Raw genomic sequence first — 21,660 nt, forward strand, 5'->3', positions numbered from 1 at the left:
TGGATGTGCCTTGGTATAATTTTTTTTTACTGTGTTAGCACACCAGTTATTAATTTTTAATAGACTTTATTTTTAGGGCAGTTTCAGGTTCACATCAAAGTTGAGCAAAATGACATACTCCTTACCCCTATACTCTCACAGCCTCTCGCTCTGCCAACATCAATGAACTTACACTAACATATCACTATCATCCAGTTTGTAGTTTACATTTACATTAATCATACTTTGTATGAGTTTAATCTTTTTAAATTTATTGAAACTTTTTACCTATCATACAGGCTATCCTGGAGAATGTTCCAGTGCATGAGAATACATATTCTACTACTGTTGGGTGAAATGTTCTGTGTATATCTGTTAGGTCAAGTTGGTATGTTGATCATGGCTTCCATTTTCTTGTTAAGCTTATAAATATAGAGGGTGTCAAAAAAATGTATACACATTTTAAGAAAGGAAAAAACTATTAAAATTGTAATAATATATACCGATAGCAAGAAGTCATGTTTGACTTCTGCAATTACAAGAGGTGCTCAAAGTGGTTACCGTCAGCATTATTTTAATATAGTTTTTTCCTTTCTTAAAATGTGTGTACATTTTTTTGGCACCCTCTGTATATCCTTAATGTTAAAGAACCACAAATCAGTAAGAAGAGTGCTAAACACAAGAATAAAATTATAGATGAAAGACATAATTCATAAAAGAAATGCAAATAAACAATAGACTTGAAAAGAAGTCCATTTCATTGGTTAAAAAAAGTGCAAATTTAAAGTAAAATACCATTTACTTAAAGTAAGATACCATTTACTTTTGCCTATGTTTTTTTAAGTGATAATATACTCAATGAATGGTATGATAGAAATTGACATAATGTTTCTGGGAAGCAATTTGGTAATATTTATCAAAAGTCTTGAAAGTTTCATACTATTTTACCAAGTAATTCCACTCCTAAAAATATATTCTGGCGAATAGAGAAGTAAACAGAAATATGGACAAAGATTTATGTACCAGAACTTTTATTGTGGCAGTATTAACAATGAAAATTTGGATATAAACTGTGTCCAGCAATAAGATAAATATTTCAATAAACTGGTAAAACCTAAGGATGGGAAATGACTATTCAAATGATTTCAAAGACTCTTTAATGGTATAGAAAAATGCTTATAATTAATTGAGCTTAATTAATTGAAATATTGGCTATAACAAAAAATACGGAAAATAAGTTGTTGGTGAGGATGTGGAGAGATTGAAACCCTCCTACATTGCTGGTCAGAATATAAAATGGTTCAGCCACTGTGGCAAACAGTTTGGCAGTTCCTCAAAGAGTTAAATATAATTACCATCAAACCCAGTAATTCCACTCCTAGGTATATACCAAGAGAAATAAAAACATCCACGCAGGAACTTGTAAATGAATGTTTATAGCACCATAGTTCATAAAAAAACAAAAGGTGGAAATAGCCCAAATGTCCATCAGAACAGATGAGTAAACAAAGTTGTATATCTATACAACAGAATATTATTCAGCTATAAAAAGGAAGTACTGGTATATGCTACAATTTGGATGAGTCTCAAAAACATTATAAGTAAAGGAAATCAGACACAAAAGGTCACACATTTTATAATTTCTTTTAAATGAAATCTCCAGAATGGGCAAATCTATAGAGACAGAAAGCAGATTAGTGATTGCCAGGGGATGGGGGTGGGGAGTAATTGCTTAAAGGGTAGGGGATGTTCTTCTAGGGTGATTTAAAAAAATAGTGTTGAAACCGGAGATCGGTGGTAATTTGCACAACATTGTGAATGCACTAAATGCCACTGAATTGTTCATACTTTAAAATTGTTAATTATGTTACCTGAATTTCCCCTCAAAAAAAAAAAGCAACATGAATAACTTCTGCTTCCAAGCGAGAGAGAGAGAGAGAGAGAGAGAGCTAAACACCGTGCCGAGAAAACCACGCCAAGCTAATGCCTTGGGTACACAATGGTAGCATTTGCAGCGACTGAATGAAGTTAACCCTCCTGCTCTGTGGGTGGGCGTAAAGCCTGCTGTGCTCAATGACTTGAGACCTCGGATTTAAAGCTCAGCCTGGAGAACCCGTAAAACGTGAGCTGCTAGGGCCTTGAAACCATCACCTGACCTGGGTTTACCCAGGGCAACAGGGACTTCAGGCAGCACAAGCAGTTGGCGAAAGAGCTGGCAATGGAGGCCAGGTCTCCCTGCACACACATCCCGCCAGACTACAAAGCAAGGCTTCACAGAGTTGGGTTTTAGGTTGGTTTCTTTGTTTTTAAAACACTGGGAACTTCTGGTGGGCAAAGGGTAGTAGACTGGCTTTGCATGTCCCCGGAAAGAGAGGTGAAAGCGTGAGCCGGGTAGGGGCGGGGGCAGGGTGGGCGTGGCCCTGCTCTGGGCCCCTCAGTTGGCGGGGTCAGCCAGTCCCGGGTTTCCGCGCGGCGGGACCCTATGCCGCCCTGCAGCTGCGTGGTTTGTATCTTTCTTACCCTAGTCAGGACGAATACATCCTGAAAAAACTTTGGTTAACTGACTGAAAAAAATGTCCTTCACATCAGGAGAGCAGTAGGATTTTATTGGCGTCTCGAGAGAACCGAAGGGAAATGTGGAGCAGAAATAGCAAAAGCTATTTGTTTTGCAGACGGGGCTTTCGCCTCTTGGAGCACGAGTGCACACCGGTCTCCCTTGGCAAGGCTGGGCATAAGCTCAGGGTTGCGGACGGGATCTGTAAGCGTACGCAACCCTATAGAAGCCATCGCGGGGGGTGAGTGTGGGGCGGTGTTGTATTGTTTTGTAGAAAGCAGGGAAACGGAAAGGAAGTGTATTGCCTGTGTTTCCTCCGTCCAGGAGTGGGAAGCGGGTCCTTTGGCAACATTCTTTGCTCGCACTTATGTCTCCGGCTTCATCTATTCTGTGTTGCCCGGAGGGGCTCGGCCCGGCTGAGCTTTCTTAGGAGGTAGAGGGTCCAGAACCCCAAAATCTGTCGGTGTCTGTAGTGCGGCCCCGGTAAGTATTAGACGGGAATTCGCGACAAGCCAAAACAGCGGGGCCTTCGATAGCTCAGTTGGTAGAGCGGAGGACTGTAGTGGGTAACATAAGCGGCAATCCTTAGGTCGCTGGTTCGATTCCGGCTCGAAGGACTTCGTATAACCTTTTTAACCTCTATCTAATTCAAATAGCCTGTGGGGAAAAATTAACCCGAAGGCCGGCTGAATTTGCATGAGCACTACCGGTGTTCGGTAAAATATATATGCAGTGAGAGATCAGAGTACAGTACAACTATTGTGGGTTAAATGCAAACATATTAACAGGTGTTTTTAAATAAGGCTTTATTACTATTGCTTACGTGTACTTATCACATGCCTACTTTTAAAAAATTTTGCCCACAATTCCACTATACTCGTACTAAATATTTTGAATGGAGGTAGGTCCGCGGGTCAGAGGACAGTTTGCAACAACCTGTAAGGCAAAGGGAAGAGCAAGAACCACAACTGGGGGATTAGCTCAAATGGTAGAGCGCTCGCTTAGCATGCGAGAGGTAGCGGGATCGATGCCCGCATCCTCCACTCGGCTTTTGCCCATGCACCGCAGGATACTTGGCCCGCGGAAGATAAACTGAGCCGGTTAGGTGTTTGTGATACACGTAGAGCAACTCAGACATCGATTAACTTTATGTTATCCTTTTATTTTGCAGGTCTTTTCCAATTTTCTTGGTAACTTTGTGTTTTCCCCCTCCCGATGGGCAGGCCGTTAACCGTCTTCTGAGAAGGCACAGGTGGAACCCTCCCGCCCAGTCGATCATCCGAACCCCCAAACGGCACTGGCTCAGGTACCCGCTCGCGTGCGAGGGAACCCCTACGTACTGGCCAATGGCAGCGAGTTTTACTGGGCGGGTAGCCAGCCGTACCCGTGGCCAATAGGCGAAAGACTTCTTGTTTCCTGGCAGAGCGGGGTCCCGGCACCACGGCGCTCGGGTTTTGTTTGGGTCCTGGGTGGAGGGCCCGGGTGCCGGGGCCCGAGGTGGCGCCTCGCTAGCGGGAAAGGGAGCGGGATCACCGGCCGGGAGAGAGGTGAGGGGCTCTGCGTGGAATGCCGGCCCCGCCGACCCCGGCCCCGCCCCCTTCTCAGCCCCTTTCAGCCCGTGGCACTTCTGGAATCCCACCCCGCCCCGCCGCCACCCGGCTGGCCCACCCCGCCCCTCAGCCCCGGTTTCCCTCGGTTCCACCCCACTCCAGTGGCCTCACGTCTGACCCCTGTTACCTGCCTTCCCGCCCTTCCTGGAGTGTGAGTCAGTCTCCACCCATCCAATGCCTCCAAGTCCCTACCTGCTCCGCGCAAGATGGTCAGTGTAAGGGTCCTTCAGAATCGAAGGTTGAGAAGCCACCCCTCTGCCCCCAAGTAGTTCCCTACAACCACTTTTTTAGGGGTGCTCAGAACACCCATTACTCACCCATAACTGCCGGGGTAGCTTATTCAGGGACTCCAGTGCTTACAGGGTGGGAGAAGGGTGGAAAGACTTGTGCCCTAACTGGAATTGAGCTAGTCTCTAGGTAAGCAGATGGCTTCTGCCCAGTTTCCTTTGACTTGGCAAAGGCCACACTTTTTTTCCATAACAGGGATCGGGTAGTAAAAAAAAGGAAGAACCAACCCTTCCAGGGCTCAGGGGAGCAACAGAAGAATGCCTGGTCAGTTCTTGTGAGGACAGAGGAGTGGAGACAGGAAGCTGCCCATTTAAACTTAGAAACTTGGTTCTCCACTCTGCTCTGCTGGACTGTGGGGAGGCAATCTAGGAAGCAGATACAGAACCGCCCATTTTTTAAGAACGGCCATGCGTTGTGGTGGGTGTATCTTGGCTAGGTTTGGGCAATCTGACCTCTCTAACTATATTCTCTAATCTTTGGGCTGCAAAGAAGCTTAAAGTCTAGCATTTCATTTTGAAATAGCCAAGCTGTCGTAAAATGGGATCCTTTTAGGTCAGTAATAACCCTTAGTGTGGGGACAGAATACTGCTTTCTCTCGGCCTTTGCTGGAAGGCCGCTTCTACCTTTTCTGAGCGGGGGGGGGGGGGGGGGGGGGGGGGGGGACCTCTTGCTTCATAAGGCACTCGCGAAGAGTAGCTCTCATTTCTCCAGAGAGACCCAGGAAACTTGTTTTCATTTTTCTTCCCTCTCCTCCCTACCCGACTCCCCATTTTTCTCCAGCTCTCAGGGCCAGAGTGGGGCAGGAGGATGCTTTCCCAGCCCCACCATGGAGCTGCGCTGTGGGGGATTGCTGTTCAGTTCTCGCTTTGATTCCGGGAACCTTGCCCACGTGGAGAAAGTGGAATCTGTGTCTAGTGATGGGGAAGGAGGAGCAGGCGGGGCATCAGCCCCCACCAGCAGCATTGCCTCTTCCCCTGACTACGAGTTCAATGTATGGACCCGGCCAGACTGTGCTGAAACAGAGTTTGAGAATGGCAACAGGTAAGAGAAAAGTAAGAGCGAGTGGAAGAAGGGGGTGTCCCCAAATCGAGCTCAGTTAGCCCTTGGCCTTATAGGTCATACCAGTACCCTACCCTTCCCTGTCCCTATCCTCCTCCTGCCTCCTTATGAATCTGCCACATATCCCGTCTCCAACCCTCCTGTATATAATGACCTGTCTTTCCTACTCTGGCCCTCAGGTCGTGGTTCTACTTCAGTGTCCGGGGAGGATCTCCAGGAAAACTCATCAAGATCAATATTATGAACATGAACAAGCAAAGTAAGCTGTATTCCCAGGGCATGGCCCCTTTTGTGCGTACACTGCCCACCCGCCCACGCTGGGAACGCATTCGAGACCGGCCCACCTTTGAGGTAAGTTCTCTGTGAGGAGGAAAGAAAGACTTGGGTGCTAAAAGTAGAGGAGGGACAGGAAAGAGGAGTTACCCTTGATACAGAGCACTAGGCAGGCAGGACACCCTGCAGCGCTAGCTGGAGTCCAAGATAAGCCCCTGCCTCAGGAAGCCTGGAAGGAGCTCTTGGAAGGAGTTTGTTGACTGACGTACAGAAAGTCTCAGAGGGCGGGAAGTTGGTAAATGTGACAGGGTGTGAGGTCAGTAGCTGGTGACTCCAGTAGGATCTTAGTTCTGACGCCGATGGCATGTTGCCCCTCCCTTTTCCTCCTCTGCTCCTCAGATGACAGAGTCACAGTTTGTGTTATCCTTTGTTCACCGTTTCGTGGAGGGCCGTGGGACCACCACCTTCTTCGCCTTCTGCTACCCCTTCTCCTATAGTGACTGCCAGGATTTGCTAAACCAGCTAGACCAGCGCTTTCTGGAGAACCACCCTACCCATAGCAGGTGCCAACCCCATTCTTACTTGTACCACACACTCCTGGACCAGACAGTACCTCTGCTACTTCTGGAACTTGCCCTAAGAGCCCTGAATCAAAACCTCATCAGTTCTTTTCTCTGTAGAGAATGTGGGGCTTTAGGTACCTTTGACAAATGTTTCTGTGTGACCTTGATCTCAGCGTACCGCCACCTACACGCTACTCACCACCTGCTCAGTTCAAGGCCTTAATACTTTTCAAGGCCCCATCAATTATCCAGAATTGAGCCAGCACTGCCATTGCTCAGCACACGTTGGTACTGTCCCCACCGAGGGCAGTTCTGTGTCTATGCTAAGTAACCTATCGTAGGGAGCCGTACATTGGAGAAACAAAGTTCATCCTGTCCTGTAGTCTGCATTCTGGTAATGCAGACCCCCCCCAAGTCCTGCACCTCCTTTAACACTGTGAGGGACTGTAAGGCCCAAAGGTTACAGTAAAGGACCAGAAGCTACGAGTCCTGGACTCATGACAAAGACCACCTCCTGCTAGGACTTTAGGGACTTCTCCTGGCTTAAGGAGTCTTTTCCCTACAGCCCCCGGGATACCATCTACTACCACCGGGAGGTCCTTTGCTATTCTCTGGATGGACTTCGTGTAGATCTGCTAACTGTCAGTTCCTGCCACGGGCTTCGAGAAGATCGAGAGCCCCGTCTAGAGCAGCTATTTCCTGACATCAGCACCCCTCGACCATTCTGTTTCACAGGCAAGAGGGTGAGTGGGAAAAGTGTAAAGGTAGGACCTTGGCCTTTCCTGAGGCTAGGCACTGTTGATCGCTTAAGGCCACCTTATCTCTAGGTGTCTCAGACACAGCCTCAGCCTGTATTCTCAGGCAAGTGTGGCAGTTCCACTCCACTTACCAACTCAGCCAGCTGCAAATCCAGTGGCTATTCCTGCCTCATCCACCACCACTACTCCCACCGCCCTGTGTACTGTTCCAGTGGAACTACAGAGGAACTGACCTAATGACTGCTCTCCTTTCCACCTCAGATATTCTTCTTAAGCAGTAGGGTACACCCTGGGGAGACTCCATCCAGCTTTGTCTTCAATGGCTTTTTGGACTTCATCCTCCGACCTGATGATCCCCGGGCCCAAACCCTACGTCGCCTCTTTGTGTTTAAGCTGATTCCCATGTTGAACCCCGATGGTGTGGTCCGGGGCCACTACCGGTAAGAAGCCTCCCCAGCCTGTGTGGGTTGCCCCCTAGTCCCCTTCATGCCCTGCATATCAGTGAAATACTATCAGCCTCTCCTCTAACTTCTATATTCCCAATCCTCTTGTACCCCCAACAAGGACAAGGCCAGCTAATCATGTAGTGACCCCAGAAGGAATGGGATCCCATCTAGTGACACTCTCTGGAAGGAGCAGAGCTAGAGTAACTGCGGGTGCCTCTGGGTAGAGGGAATTCTCCTTAGGTCACTGTGGTAGGAATGAAAGCAGATTATGAAGAGGGCCTCAGTTCTTTCCTAATGAACTTCAGCCTCTCAGTATGTAAGTCCGTCTCCCATAGTCTCTTTGCATCTACTCTAGTGCCTCCTTTGTTGGCCCAGCCCTCTAGACCCCGCTCCAGTCCTTGTTTCCCTACAGCACAGACTCGCGTGGAGTGAATCTGAACCGTCAGTACCTGAAGCCTGATGCAGTCCTGCACCCAGCCATCTACGGGGCGAAAGCTGTGCTTCTCTACCACCACGTGCACTCCCGTCTGAACTCCCAGAATCCCTCTGAGCACCAGCACAGTCCTCGTCTCCCTCCTCATGCTCCCCTTTCGGACCTGGAGAAAGCCAACAATCTCCACAATGCAGCTCATCTTGGGCATTCACCGGATGGGGATAACCCTGAAGCCTGCACACAGACCGAGCCAGCAGAACAGAAGCCCCACAGTGTGTGGGTTATGCCCCAGCCGTCCACTGAGGTTGAGCAGCCAGCCCCCGACTCCATCCCCCCCAAAGAGAGTGGTGTTGCTTACTATGTGGACCTGCACGGACATGCTTCCAAAAGGGGCTGCTTCATGTATGGGAACAGCTTCAGCGATGAGAGCACCCAGGTAGGAGTCCACGGAATGTCACGTGCATGTGCGAAGTGTGGCAGGTTAAGAGATGAAGGTTAGGCCATGAACAGAGGGAAGGTGACCTGGCAGGAAGGCCCGGGGCTGGAAAGGGTGAACTACTGAACAAGCATCAAAGGGGCAGGAAGGGATGGCATTGAGGCCATATGTCTCAGTCATAACATCATGACCTTTGAAAGAGGGGCAAGCTGTTGGCATTGTAGTCTTTTCTTTTTGAGAGTTTGGGAAACCAGGGGAGGAGGACAATTTTGTATTACTGGAGAGAAGAAGCTAAGAGCTTAAAAAGAGGTAGAATTGTACCTTTCCAACACCTGAAAATAATGTCAAACATTCTGTGAGAATTCAAGAAACGCTGACTACTGCTGATGGTTGTGAAGGTATCTGCCGTGTATTAAGTCACGTGGCCCCATGTTTGCCATCTCTCTTGCCCTTGTCCATTATTTGTCTGGTTCTCCTTCTGAGTTGCTTTTTCCCTCCCCCGAAACAGGTGGAAAATATGCTGTATCCAAAGCTCATCTCCTTGAACTCCGCCCACTTCGACTTCCAGGGCTGCAATTTCTCAGAGAAGAACATGTACGCCCGAGACCGCCGAGATGGCCAGTCTAAGGAGGGAAGTGGTCGGGTTGCAATCTACAAAGCCTCAGGGATAATCCACAGGTTCGGTGGGAACTGGGATACGGTTGACGAAATAGTTTCCATAAAGAAAGCAATACCCAGTCCAGAGGGTTTAGGGCCGGGGGACGGCCCAAGACTTTTCAAAAGGCGAGCTCACAATTAGTGTTATCATCGTCTTTAGTCTGGGACTCCACCCATTTGGGACTTCCTGGGTATATGATACAGTGCCAAGGTCAGCTGCTGGTGGCTGGGGATTAGGACTTTCTATTTATGTCCACTTTTTTCCAAGTGATTACCTTCTAGACTACCTAGGCTGGCCCCCATGGTTCTGTCCTAAATCTGTCCAAACAGCACACTGATAAAGCTCTCTGTGTCTTAGCTACACTCTTGAATGCAACTACAACACTGGACGCTCAGTAAACAGCATCCCTGCCGCCTGCCATGACAACGGGCGTGCCAGCCCCCCTCCCCCGCCGGCTTTCCCCTCCAGATACACTGTGGAATTGTTTGAGCAGGTATGAATACATGGGATAAGTGGGGAAAGGGAGAACCGCAAGGTCTGGAAGGGCCTTCATTCCTGCTGCCTGACTCTAAGTTCCTCTGGAGAGAGGCCCAGCGCCTCAGCAGCTCCCCACTGGTTATTCTCCTGAGTCGGCAGGCGCAGGCCGCGGACTGTAACAGCACTGAAGGATGAGAGGGCGCTGTTTCTGAGAACACACACTCCCTCCCCGACACACAGTCCCCGGCACATCCGGGTCAGAGTCTTTGCCTCTGAGCTGTGTTCCTGCTGCTGTTGGGTTAGTTCACTCCTGGGCTAACAGCACCCTCTACAGTGGTCTTGATCCCCGGTGTCCTAAGGGGCGCACAGGAGTAGAAAGAGCTGTGGGTTATAGAAGAGAATCAAATGCCTTCTGGTAGGAGAACTTCCAGGCACCAGCCAGAAAGCACACTTGCCCCAGCTCACATGGATATGGGCCCCAAATGAGCAATGGTTTAGGGTACAGGTCTACATCTACTTGTGATAAGCAGTCCAGGCACAAAAGTTAGGGTACCCGTTGAAGAAACTTGTGGCCTGGCCTCTCCTTCCTTCCATTGTGCTGTGCACCCCATCCCAACACAGCAACCTGGTTTAGAAGACCAAGACACTGAGCCAGACTGGACGACTCCCCCACAGGTGGGCCGAGCTCTGGCCATTGCAGCTCTGGACATGGCAGAATGCAATCCATGGCCCCGGATCGTGCTCTCGGAGCACAGCAGCCTCACGAACCTCCGGGCCTGGATGCTCAGACATGTGCGCAGCAGCCGAGGCCTGAGCAGCACTGTGAACGCGGCTGTCAACAAGAAGAAAGGCTCCCGAACGCCGCCCAAGTGTAACAAGTAAGACCATCAGGGTGGGAGGGACAATGCGTTTGAAAGTGGAACAGGCTGTAGAGTGAGGAGTTCCTGGGGATTTATGTTCCTTCCCTACTTCCAGAAGGGCCACGTGGTGAATATTTTTAGGGTAAATTAAAATTAGTAAGATTAGCTCATTTTTTGAGACTAGGATCCTCTTCCCTTCTACCTGGAGCTGCATATTTCATAAATATCTGAAAATTGGGTCAGGGGACTCCTTGCTCCAGAGCCCTGCTCAAAATCAAATATAATTGGAGTGGGGTGTGGGCAGGGCTCAGCTTCCAATGGTTGTGAATGACTGATTGAGGGATCCAAAGGCCAGCACCACAGCAATAAGAGGGGAGGGACTCCACTGAGAGTTAAAGCTGCCCAGGCACGGCCTTTGTCGCTCTCGGTATATTTTCTGCAGGAGCCTGTGTGTGTGGATAAGGGCTCCTCGGCATTCTGAGATCAGCTGGTATGCCCCAGCTTAGATAACTTATCCATCGACAAGAATTCCTCCTCCCTCAGAATGAATCCCTCGGCCTTTTCACCGCAGAGGGGAAGTTTTACTGAGCATCAGACGATGGGGAAAGGCTCGAGACACAATCTCCCTAGCCCAGGGTTAACTAGCATTTGCTTCTTTGCAGTGGATTGCCTGTTTCCTGCTCTGAAAATACCTTGAGCCGCACGCGAAGTTTTAGCACTGGCACAAGTGCTGGTGGGAGCAGCAGCAGCCAACAAAATTCTCCACAGATGAAGAACTCCCCCAGCTTTCCTTTTCATGGCAGTCGGCCTGCAGGGCTGCCAGCCCTGGGCTCTAGCACCCAAAAGGTCAGCCACCGGGTGCTGGGTCCTGTGAGAGGTAAGCTAGTCTGGGAGCCCCTGCAACCGGTGTTCAGTTGTTTGGGGCTTTGCTGGGGGAAGTGAGAGCTTGAAGATATATACTTGGCCTGGGACCAAAGGGTGAATCAATAAAATTAGTTCATAGTGGAATCTGCAGCCTCTCCTGCGACCTTGGTGTTCCCTGCGGCATGAGCTCCAGAGTGGGATGGTGTGTGGCATAGGCAGCAGTCCTGGGAATCTGGGCTTCAGCACGTGTTGGGAGGCAGGGAAGTTTCTAAGGATGAAACACTAGCTGAAGCAGGGCCACACTGAGTCATGGAGCCTCCACTTCAAGAACAGTGCCAGGCTGTCTTCTTGGAGACAGTGTAAGGAAATGCCCTCACAATCCAAATTGCAACACTGTAGAATGATGGAGAATCCTCTCCAAGGTCCTGTGGGCTGAAATTGTTCCTGGCTTCAGAGCCAATTCAGAAAGTGAAATCAAAGATTCCAGCTCTTCCAAAGAAAAATGGAACTGCAGACAGCTTCTGTTCTAGGCTTACGAAGCAACAGTCTAGCCTCTTCCAGCAGTGGCCACAATTGCTCCACTTTGCATCAGTCCCCCTAGTTTGGCCTGATGAGACCCTGCCTGATAATACAAGAGATTCTGGGTCAAAGTGGATACCAGAAACAGATGGTCCTTCAGGGAAGAAGGAGAGGAAAAGACTCCAGAGCCATTCCCGGGGAGTGACCAGGCTACAGTGGGAAGACTGGCAGTGCCACTTCCAGAACTACACTAAACCACAAGTCAATACTGTACCTGACTTCTGGGCTACAGAAATCTTCCCTGCGTATGGAGGTTTGTAGCTAGCCCCAGGAGCTTTGCTGCTTCTCGGGCTGTGCTCATTCATCCTTGTTAGCCCATCCCTGCTACTCAGCTCGCCTCAGAGCTTGTGCTGCAGACCAGACACATGCACAGGCTCAGCGCCCTGGCAACCCGACTGCACGAGTTAGAGCAGCCCGAGGAGAGCAGCGGTCCCTCCCGGCTGTGACCAGTGAGATGTTTACTCTCTGACACATATCGTAGTGACGGCTGCTTATATGCTGCGATTCTGTCTTCCCTGGAAAAGGACACTTGTTCAGTGTTTGAAGGAGAGTATTAAAGTAGTAACAATGCCTTATATGTAAATAACATTAAACAGTGAACAAAATAGCATCATATACATTTCATGTAATCTTCACGAGGACCCTGTGGGATAGATGGCTTTCCATTTTTATGATGAGGAAACAGGCTATTTATGGGTGACTTGTCCAAGAGTACACAACTATTAAGTGGCAGTTATTCAAACTGTCTTTTCATGCTCTGGTATACTTGAGTTGCCCATCTTAAATCTGGATAAAGTTTTTCTTCGTCTAATTTCTTTTCCTCTTAACTCATAGTTCCTAGGAAGGAATCTAGCATCATAAATTCTCCTTCCCTGTCTACACAAAAGGGAGATAGTAAAGAGCCTTTTCTAGGTCCTCACTGGAGGATTCTAGGCAGTTTTAAATATCCTCCCAATGCAGAGAACTCTATTTAAAGTTCCTGGCGTGAGGGACATGAATTCTGGTTCTTTGTTATTTCCCCAAATAACTAATAGAAAAGAGGCATGGCCAGTACAAAGCAATTCAGATCCTACTAGGAGATACAACGTAAAAGCACACACACGTTATAAACATACAGGCGACCTGGGAGCCACTGTCATAGATAAACAGGAATTAAATTACCCAAATAATGATAATGTTTAGTTGAGAAACGGTTTTGAAGAATGGGTAGTGGTATATGGTTTGACAGAAACATTCCAGAGGTGAGAATGAGAGCCAGGACCAGAGCTGCTATAGAGAGGACAGCCTGCTGTACTAGCAGGCTGAAAGGGGCAAGCCCTTCACCATGGAAATCAGGCGAAGCGAGGTGGGAGGAAGGAGCTGAAATGTTTTGAAAACCAAGATTATGAGTTAATGAGACATATGGCAATGAATGGCTGTGCTTTTGAGAATGATGGGAACCAAAGGCTTACATGAGCGAGCGGTCTGTGAACCGTATCAGGCCGGGAGGGGAGGTGTGATCTTTGGAGTAGTTTATACATGAGAAGACCAGCGCCTGTACCAGGGTCTGGAAAGGAGAGAACCAGAAATAGAAGTGGCAGGACTCAGTGACGGTGGAAGAGAGACAAACTAAGAGAGCTTCAGGGCTACAAGCTGAAGAGGTCCTGGTGACATTAAGACACTGTTGGGTGAAAGCGATGAGCTTGTCTAGTTTACACATACTTGGATGGCATGGTATCTATGTGGAGAGTCCCGCAGGCAGGAAAGGTGACTCAGGGTTGGCTCTAGGGGTCGTCTACATACAGGTGCTGGTAAACCAAATGAGACCCTATGTTCCCCAGGAGAATGAGCCAAGAAGCAGGAAAAGAGATGGTTTGAGTACTGACACCCCAGGGACTTGAATAAAGATTTATAAGAACTAAGAAACTATGTCTCTTAAGTCAGGGGGTCAAGGAAAGGTTTACTAATAATACCAAACAGGAATACTGTGAGGAGCTGAAAGAGCAGATTTTGGGAATCTTGCCTCCTATGTTCTCCTTGGCATTTGCTGCAGTTTGTGCTGCTTTGTCTCTTCAAGTGTCTGATATGAGTCCAGGACGGGGGACTGGCCCTCACCTGGGACCAGGACCTGTGGTGCAGACTCTGGGTCTGGACTTGGTGTTTTCAACCCTTGGGACAACTTCTGTTTGTCCAGTGTGATCTATCTGCTGTGGCTTTGTGACATTTCCTTTTCCACATGTCTGGCTCTTTGGCCCCTGCCACCTCTAGACATACTTGGTCTTCCAAGACAGGAAGAACACGACCCCCGGACCTCTGATATCTAACTATAAAGCTATATTTTCCAATCCCAAAACTGGCATTGTGATTTGATGAAGGATTTTTTTTTTTTGACTTATGTAAGAAAATTTCCACTAATGTATAAAAGTTGTATCACATTTAAGTATACATTTAATTAGTGACTCTCCTTTATTGGCTAGAACAAAACGAGATTGGGCTATCCAGAAAATTTCAGAAAAGATCTAGGCAGCCCACTCAGAAGCTTGAGGCAGAGGTTCAGGGAACTAGTCTGCTAGGTTCTGTCCTCAGATGCTGGGGGATGACATTTTAGAAGGCCAACGAGTAGCCAACTTGGGATGAACAGGAATGTTCCTAGGGCAGGAGGCTGGAGGAGCCGCCGAGTAGGCCTTGACTCCCACACCCCCTAACCGTCCTCAGGATCTGCTTTACCTCCTTCTCCCCTGCTACAAAACAGGCCCTGAGTGCCACCTTCCCAGGTCCGTGGTCAAGTTCCTGCCCACTGGCTCAGAAGCGCAGCCAGCAGTATCAGTAGCTGCTGCTGCAGAGAAGGGAGAGATCCACTGGGAATAGCTAATACAATGACGGAGTGAGGGAAGTCACGTCTGCAAGCTAACTGGTGCAAGGGCAGATGGAGACGGCTCAAAGGAGGGCCTGCTGGGGAGAGGGCGGAGAGGTAAACCGGCTTCTCCTATTGGTTGTATATTGATAAAAACAGGGCAAGGACTGGCGGGTGGCCAGTGAGGCTCCCAGGACACGCAATTTAGGAAGGTACTTGCTCTCAGGGTCAGGCAAGGATCTCCCTACGTTGTACACCTTAGATACCTCACTCGCTTCATCCTATTCCTGGCCCTGGATTCAAGCAACAGTCTCAATAACTGAAACATGCCCTTGCCCTCCAGCCTACCCAGCCTCCAGGACACTGGGGTCAAAGACAAGGGACTTAAGTGTAAAGTCTTCAGCTATCGTCCTATCACCACCACTCATCCCTCCCAAGTCGCAGTTCAACCTGAGGTTTTAGAACCCTTTCCTGGCCTGTGCAATGCCTTGGTTCAGCTGACAGGCAGCTTTTGGTAGAGCAGCTAAAGGCCAGTGGTGAGTGGAGGTTCCTTTGAGAAGTTAGTCAAAGAACACAGGAAGAGTCCTCCAGCACCTTCCCCACTTTTACTGCAAACAAGTTTCATGTTAAATAACAGATTGAAACGTATTTGATGGCAGGAAATGCCTCCTCACACATCTATTTATCACCTAGCACCATGCCCAGCACTTATTAAATGACCAGCAAATATTTGCTGAACAAATAAAAGGCAGGAAGTTGGGAACTGCATCAATGCGTAGCTCACCTTCCCACCCCTCCGAGGGCATAAATGAGGCCTGCAGTCCTAGGGGCTAAAGAAGATCTGGGGTGCTACATGTAGGGGCAGTTCCAAAGTTGTTTTGGGGGGACGATGCAGCACCTAGGCACAAGTCACATAACTGTTCCAAACTGAGGCCTTAGAACATCCACTCACATTCACACAGTGGGAGGTCAGTCGGGCTCCTCGTCTCAGACTTGCCCCAGGACTGTCCTACCACCCCAAAGGGAGCCTATGGCCGATTACCATCGAGCATCACCTCACCAGCTCTGGAAGCAGAGCTGATCACATACCACTTGCACTCAGTCTCAAGCTGCTGTTTCTATAGCTCAGAACCAAGAAATAATAGAGTTGGGGCTCCTCCCTTTAATTTTTGTCTCAATGGGAACTGTGCACGCCTGGATTCTACTGGGGGCCAAAAGCCAAAACATGAGACACGGCTGTGGGCTCACAATGCCAAATTTATAGGCAGGCCTGGCCAGATCTTAGGATAGCCTTCTCAGTAAGGATTGAAATGCTATCTTTAAAAGCCTTACACTTTCCAGATCAGACTTGCCCCCTAAACCAGACCTTGTCTCCTGTCCTGAAACTCTTTAGGGGCAGGATTCCTGAGTTGTATCCTTAGTACCTTTCCTAGCATCCCTACATTTCAAACTGACTTTTTAAAAACTATTTGCCTATTTCACTTTATACCTTCTTGAGTGTCATGCAGTTTCTTACCAGAACCTACAAGTGTCCCAAAGTCTTTCGCCTGCTTTCTTGCTTGTGCTCTCATCCTTTTTTGGGGTGGGTGAGGCTTCATCCCTTAACATGGTTTCAGCATGCTCCTACCGTATGTATGGAGATTTCTCAGAACACCTAGAAAGCTGCTATTTCCCCCTCTATCAAGTTCATTATTTATGTCTAGTGCACACTGTCAGTTGGACATAATAGTGACAGGCCTGTTTTAATCAAAGGATTACCCAGGTCCGGATTCTACAGTATCACTAAGTCATTGGTGATGGGGGTAACGTTTCAGGTTATTTCACTGTGGCCTTGACTCTCTGACTTCTGTTGTGCGTCGGCTTCGCTGTACCAGCTCTTACTAGCCCACTACGATCTGGTTGTTTCAGACTCTTGGCTGTGGTCTTAGACTCTACTTGGTACCCAGCATCTCAGCAAGCTCCTCAAAGCTGTAGAGTAGCTTCCATCTTGAGATTGCTCCCTTTCTAGTCCTTATTCATGAAAGTATCAATTTTTTTAAAATTTGGTTTGGGACCTTCCAGAAGTTGCCTTGTTATTGCCAGCTTCTACTCAGTGTAGCCAGACAAGATGAAGTTACTGTCACCTCCTTCCTAAGTTGGAGGCTTTTCACATCTAACATATGTTGCTGTTAGGTGTCACCTGACATCCTGGAACCCCCACCTAATTCAGCTCCGTGAAGGTTAATAGCTTGTGCAGTTTGAGAGCATTTGCACCTGCTGTCCCTCTGTGATGAGGACATAACCTGCCCAAGCTGAAAGCCTCCCCACCCCACCCAGTCACTGTCTATGCCACTGGGCCCCACCTTGCAGAACTTGTAAAGTGAGGCTCTAGCCACAAGGAATGGACCAGATTGCTGCCCCGTAGCGTATAACCATATGCCCTTAGACAAGAGATTACTGAGCCAGCTTAAGGTCTGTAGTGGGTGTCTGCGATTCAGGTAAACAATATTAAGGTCTCTGTTTTCTAGACAGTATTTTATAGGCACTGGGATTGTAGTGTTAGAGAAAATCCTTACCCTCAAGAGACTCAAATCTAATTAGAATATCAGCAAACATTTATTGAGTACTTACTATATGCCAGACACCATTTCAAGTCCTTTAATATGTACTGATTTAATAAGGAGACAGAAACTACAAACAATTACTAGCCAAGTCAGAAAATGACAATAAAGCGAGAACAATTCTACCTGTAATAGTCAAGGAGGCTTCACAGAGGTGTCATTTGAGATGGGACCTGTAAGATACCCAAAGTTTCACTAGGAAACACGTTGCAGAGGCACCACACAGCTAGTACTAGCCACAGGGGTTGTAGTACAGGGTGTGAAGGATCAAGTCGGCACCCTCCCGAGGGTGTGTAGACACAAACCACAGTCGGCAGGGCTGTGAGTGCCATGTGAAAAGGTTTAGACTCGCTCCTTTAAAAGACCTTCCGTATCTCCCCCTTGCCTGAGCCAAAATGATTTTTGATCAGGTCTGTATTTTAGAATAACAACTTCTGGCACCCGCATAAAGGATGGATTGTAAAGAGAGAGAGACCAGTGGGGAATTTTTTCCAAAAGCCTGAAGGCGAGCTAATGACCTGTATCTGGACACTGGCAATGGCAAAGGAGAAGAAAGGAGGGACTCAAGTGAAGGCAGAGGTAGAATTGTCCCGATTTGGTTAAACACAAATCTAAATGAGAGCGAGAAATTGAAAGAGGAAACAATGTTTCTTACAGATTCTTCACCAAGATACGGAGAACAAAAGGAAGGGTGGGAGGAAATGAATTTTGTTTCCGTCATGAGAGACTGTCCGTCAGAAATGCCCAGTGGACAATTAGAACTGTAGTTCAGGAGAAAGGGCGCGAGGGAGATTTGGGAGTTTAAAGTACATTGAGCAGGAGAGGACCAAGGACAGAATGGCGGGGGGGACAGTGTCAGTTAAGGGACAGGAAGAGTAGTTGAAGAGGAGCAGTGAGAGGTCAGAGGAGAACCTGGGAAAGCTATGCTCTAGAAGCCAAGCTCAGTAACTGCCACATGGGTAGACCGGTGGGGGAGCAGGTTGGGAAGTACAGAGAGGTGAGGAGTGGCTGAGCACTGGATAATGAATAAATATTAGAGGTCTTTCTACTCGTCTTAGATTTACTTCAGAAGAGGGATGCTGGTGTGATGGCAAGCTTGAAAACAGGCATCTTCTGACCAAGGAGAGCCAGCAGGGCAGTGGACTGACAGTACCTCACTTACTTGCCTTTATCTGCTCATGCCCCTTCCACTCAGAGCCCCGAGGCCACGACAGGAGACGGCGGCAGCAGCCACCGACCTATCGCCTTACTTCAAGCAGCCCGGCCCCATCCCCGACGCCTGCCAGTTCTAGCCCAGCCCCCTCACGCAACATAGGCTCCTGCCTACTGCCCAACTCACTCAGCCTATCAGGTCTGTACCCACTGCCACTGAAACTGGGCTTGGCCAGCCTCCTTCCTTCCTTCCCACAGGGTGCAGACCAGGCCGGAAGAACTCCCTTCAGCTCCGTTGCCACCTGACCTGGACCTCCTTGTTGACTTGATATAATACAGGCCACTCCAGACCAGAGGCATTGGTTATCCTCCTGGATTATCCTTAATACCCGTGCCCTTGTACATGAAGATGGAATTGAATGAACGTCTTTATATAACAGTTACTGTTTATTGAGCGTTTACTATGTGGCAGGCAATGCTCTAAGCACATTACCTCATTTAATCCTCATTTATATAGTTGAGGGACCTGAGGACTTTTCTACCTGCTACTTAACTCAAGCTCCAACTCTAGGAGTTGGGGAACGTTGGACAAATTGAAGAATGGAAAAAAGCATAGGCCTTTTACCTGTCATAGCCGCAAGTGTGTGACCCTATCATCCACATAAAACCTTGGCCAGGGTGGCTGGTTTGCTCAGTTGGTTAGAGCATGGTGCTAATAGCACCAGGGTTGCTGGTTCAACCCCCATAAGGGCCACTGTGAGCTACACCCTCCTTAAAACAAACGAAACCACCTTGGCCATCTGCTCCTTTTAAGTTGCAGACCCAGCCGTGTGGGCCTGGATGGGACCCTGGATGGGAACAATTTGTAAGACTCCAGCAGTGCAGCATCTTCACCTCCCTCACGGCCCACTCCTCCTAACCTGAAACTCTCTTCACTGGGTAGCCTAATCAACCGTCTTGGTTACTGCTGACTTGATCCTTAAATGCTTATACATTTGATTGGAACAGGCTCTAAGGTCTAGAAATTCAGAGTATTTCAGCTTGAGTGTGTTCTGATTGAAGCTCCAACTTGCTGTTCCACTGCTTGGACCAGACTAGAACATGCCAAGTTTCTCAACCAGAGGCAACCCCACCACCCCTGCACATCTGGCAATGTTTGGTGACATTTTTTGGTGGTTACAAATGGGGAAGGGATGGGAAGAAATGCCACCTAGTCGGTAGAGGCCAGGGATGCTGCTAAACATCCTACAATGGCATAAGACAGCCCCCAACAGCACAGAAATATCCAGCCCAAAATGTCAGTGTTGACAATACTGAGAAACCCTGATCTAAAATAAGCTACTTCTTCTCCATGGCCCTTACCCTGCTTATCAGTTTCCTTTGTTCTCTAGGGAGCAGCTGCTCATTCCTGTCCTCAGGGGACAAGCCAGAGGCTGTCATGGTGATTGGGAAAGGTCTTCTAGGGACTGGACCTCGGATCCCCTGTATCAGGACCCGATTGCAGGTAACACTTTTGGGCCTTCCCCAGTCTCCAGCCTAACAACTCTGGCAGAGCCCAACAAGGCACTGTTATCTGGGTAGCGGGAGGGAAAACGCCTAGCACTGCTTTATAGCCTCCTCCCTGAACCATGCCACAGAGCTGCTCTGGTTCTGAGTGCCTGTCTGCCAAGTGTCTCCATACCCTTCAGCCAGGTCTCTTGCTTGCTTCCAACCCCAGTGACCCTTCCAGATATACCCCAACCTCTTAGCCTGCTAGCTTTGGCTTTGCTTGCCCCTGCCCTTAGCTTTTCCTCTCTTTCTGCCCAGACCTGCCCGAGGAGAGTTCCCGCCAGGAGGGGTCCCGGATTCCCCAGGTAATACATCTGGTTGCTGCTCCTAGGAACAGCTGTACGAACTCTGATTCAGGCCAGATCCCCATGCTAGGTTGGCTAAAGTTGGGTATAGGCAGGTGACTGGATGGGTGAAGCTTAAGCTGCTCTGGCAGGAGCTGAGGCATAGAAGGCTCTGTGGAAGCTCTACCAGTCCTCGAGCATCTTTCTATACCGTTTTTCTGTATTCAGCCAGATCTTGGCCATGGTATAGCCACGAAGGTTAAATGCTAGATCCTTTTGCCTAAACGTTGGATCCTTTTGCCTCCCCTAGTTAAATAAGACTTGGAGTATACAGTCACAGATTGAATCCAAGAGTTCTCTAGCTATTAGGTTGGTGCCAAAGTAACTGTGGTTTAAAAGGTTAAAAACAACTGCAAAAACTGCAACTCCTTTTGCACCAACCTAATATTATCCTGCCTTACCCTCTCAGCTAGGGACAGTGCCCAGGAATTCAAGGTCCCTGTACCTGTGTTGACCACTAAACTACACTCTTACTCATGGAAACTCCAGAAGCAAAAAAGTTGGAAGAATCCAGCCTCTTAGCACATCCCTTGTCCACACAGGCTAGGCCCAGGTTGGGCCGGGGCTCACCGCCGACTCGCAGAGGGATGAGAGGCTCTTCAGGCCCCACATTCCCTACCCCTTGGACCAGGGAGAGCCATGAGCCGGAGCCGGGACCCTGCTCAACACCAGGGTGAGCACCGGGGTCCAGTTCCTCGCCCACCTCATTTCTATCCCCTCATTCCCACATCTGCCATTCAGGATCATTTTCTTCCTTCCCTACTCCCTTTGACCCCAAAAAAGACTAAATGTACTTTCTTTAAGAATCTAGTCCCTGATTTTTTCCCCCATCATGGCCTCAGTCTTCACTCTAATGGACACGAAAACAACTTCTAATTAGGGTGGAAGGCTTAGGAAAGCTGGCTGGTTCCAGCGTCAGACGACTGTGCAATATTCAGCCTTACCCACTCACCTCTCTCATCTCCCAACCCCTGGCTAACAGACCAGAAGAGGGGCAGAGTTTTTACAACCCTGATTCCTCTCTCTTCTCTGTTGCAGGCTGCCTCAGGCCGGGCCCCCACGGCCCCGCTCTGCCCCTGCCTTTTCTCCTATTTCCTGTAGTCTGTCTGACTCCCAGTCCTGGACTTGTTACAGCGGGGGGCCCTTGGGCCAACCTGAGGTTTGTTTTGTCCCGAAATCTCCCCCACTCACTATTTCTCCCCGGGTCTGATGCCTTGACCTTCATGCCCAGGATAAGAGCCACAAGATGGGGAACACAGTGAGAAATGTGCTAGTCCCCTCCCTGAGCTGCTGATTCCATGTGACAACCGTAACTCCTTGGAATGCCAGCCACACTGTTCTGAGGC

General features: G+C 48.7%; 1 protein-coding gene and 2 non-coding genes across 13 annotated transcripts; all 3 read left to right on the forward strand.

Annotated features, from left to right (window-relative positions):
• The first annotated feature begins 2,089 nt into the window (after window positions 1-2,089).
• Window positions 2,090-21,600, forward strand: AGBL5 (AGBL carboxypeptidase 5). Of its 11 annotated transcripts, none has more exons than XM_019735358.2 (17): window positions 2,090-2,269; window positions 2,652-2,774; window positions 3,757-3,839; window positions 5,212-5,472; window positions 5,670-5,841; window positions 6,163-6,326; window positions 6,892-7,069; window positions 7,346-7,524; window positions 7,943-8,399; window positions 8,908-9,077; window positions 9,415-9,550; window positions 10,210-10,412; window positions 11,057-11,271; window positions 18,466-18,621; window positions 19,814-19,926; window positions 20,857-20,987; window positions 21,353-21,600. In XM_019735358.2, exons 4-17 carry the CDS (start codon window positions 5,258-5,260, stop codon window positions 21,522-21,524), a joined length of 2,661 nt encoding a protein of 886 aa, XP_019590917.2. In that variant the 5' UTR covers window positions 2,090-2,269; window positions 2,652-2,774; window positions 3,757-3,839; window positions 5,212-5,257; the 3' UTR covers window positions 21,525-21,600. The 11 variants fall into 11 exon arrangements, 8 of the variants coding, with proteins under 8 accessions (XP_019590917.2, XP_019590918.2, XP_019590913.2 ...); XM_019735359.2 differs by having other exon boundaries at window positions 2,156-2,269; window positions 3,705-3,839; XR_002137674.2 differs by lacking the exon at window positions 2,090-2,269 and adding an exon at window positions 20,229-20,275 and having other exon boundaries at window positions 2,458-2,774; window positions 3,705-3,839; window positions 21,353-21,491.
• Window positions 3,060-3,150, forward strand: TRNAY-GUA (transfer RNA tyrosine (anticodon GUA)). The gene is given in 2 exon segments: window positions 3,060-3,096; window positions 3,115-3,150. It is a non-coding gene; the product is annotated as a tRNA-Tyr (tRNA).
• Window positions 3,504-3,576, forward strand: TRNAA-AGC (transfer RNA alanine (anticodon AGC)). Its single transcript has one exon. It is a non-coding gene; the product is annotated as a tRNA-Ala (tRNA).
• Window positions 21,601-21,660: the final 60 nt, after the last annotated feature.

Source organism: Rhinolophus sinicus, linkage group LG05 (genome assembly GCF_036562045.2).
Source record: "Rhinolophus sinicus isolate RSC01 linkage group LG05, ASM3656204v1, whole genome shotgun sequence".
NCBI classification, from domain to species: domain Eukaryota; kingdom Metazoa; phylum Chordata; class Mammalia; order Chiroptera; family Rhinolophidae; genus Rhinolophus; species Rhinolophus sinicus.

What these genes read in the sequence shown, in the direction of transcription:
- AGBL5 (XM_019735354.2), top strand. Translation starts at nt 2,614, where the DNA reads ATGTGGAGCAGAAATAGCAAAAGCTATTTGTTTTGCAGACGGGGCTTT. An exon ending in GTGGTCCGGGGCCACTACCG is followed by an intron (nt 7,525 to 7,942) that starts GTAAGAAGCCTC and finishes GTTTCCCTACAG; the next exon opens with CACAGACTCGCGTGGAGTGA. An exon ending in CTGTGGAATTGTTTGAGCAG is followed by an intron (nt 9,551 to 10,209) that starts GTATGAATACAT and finishes ACTCCCCCACAG; the next exon opens with GTGGGCCGAGCTCTGGCCAT.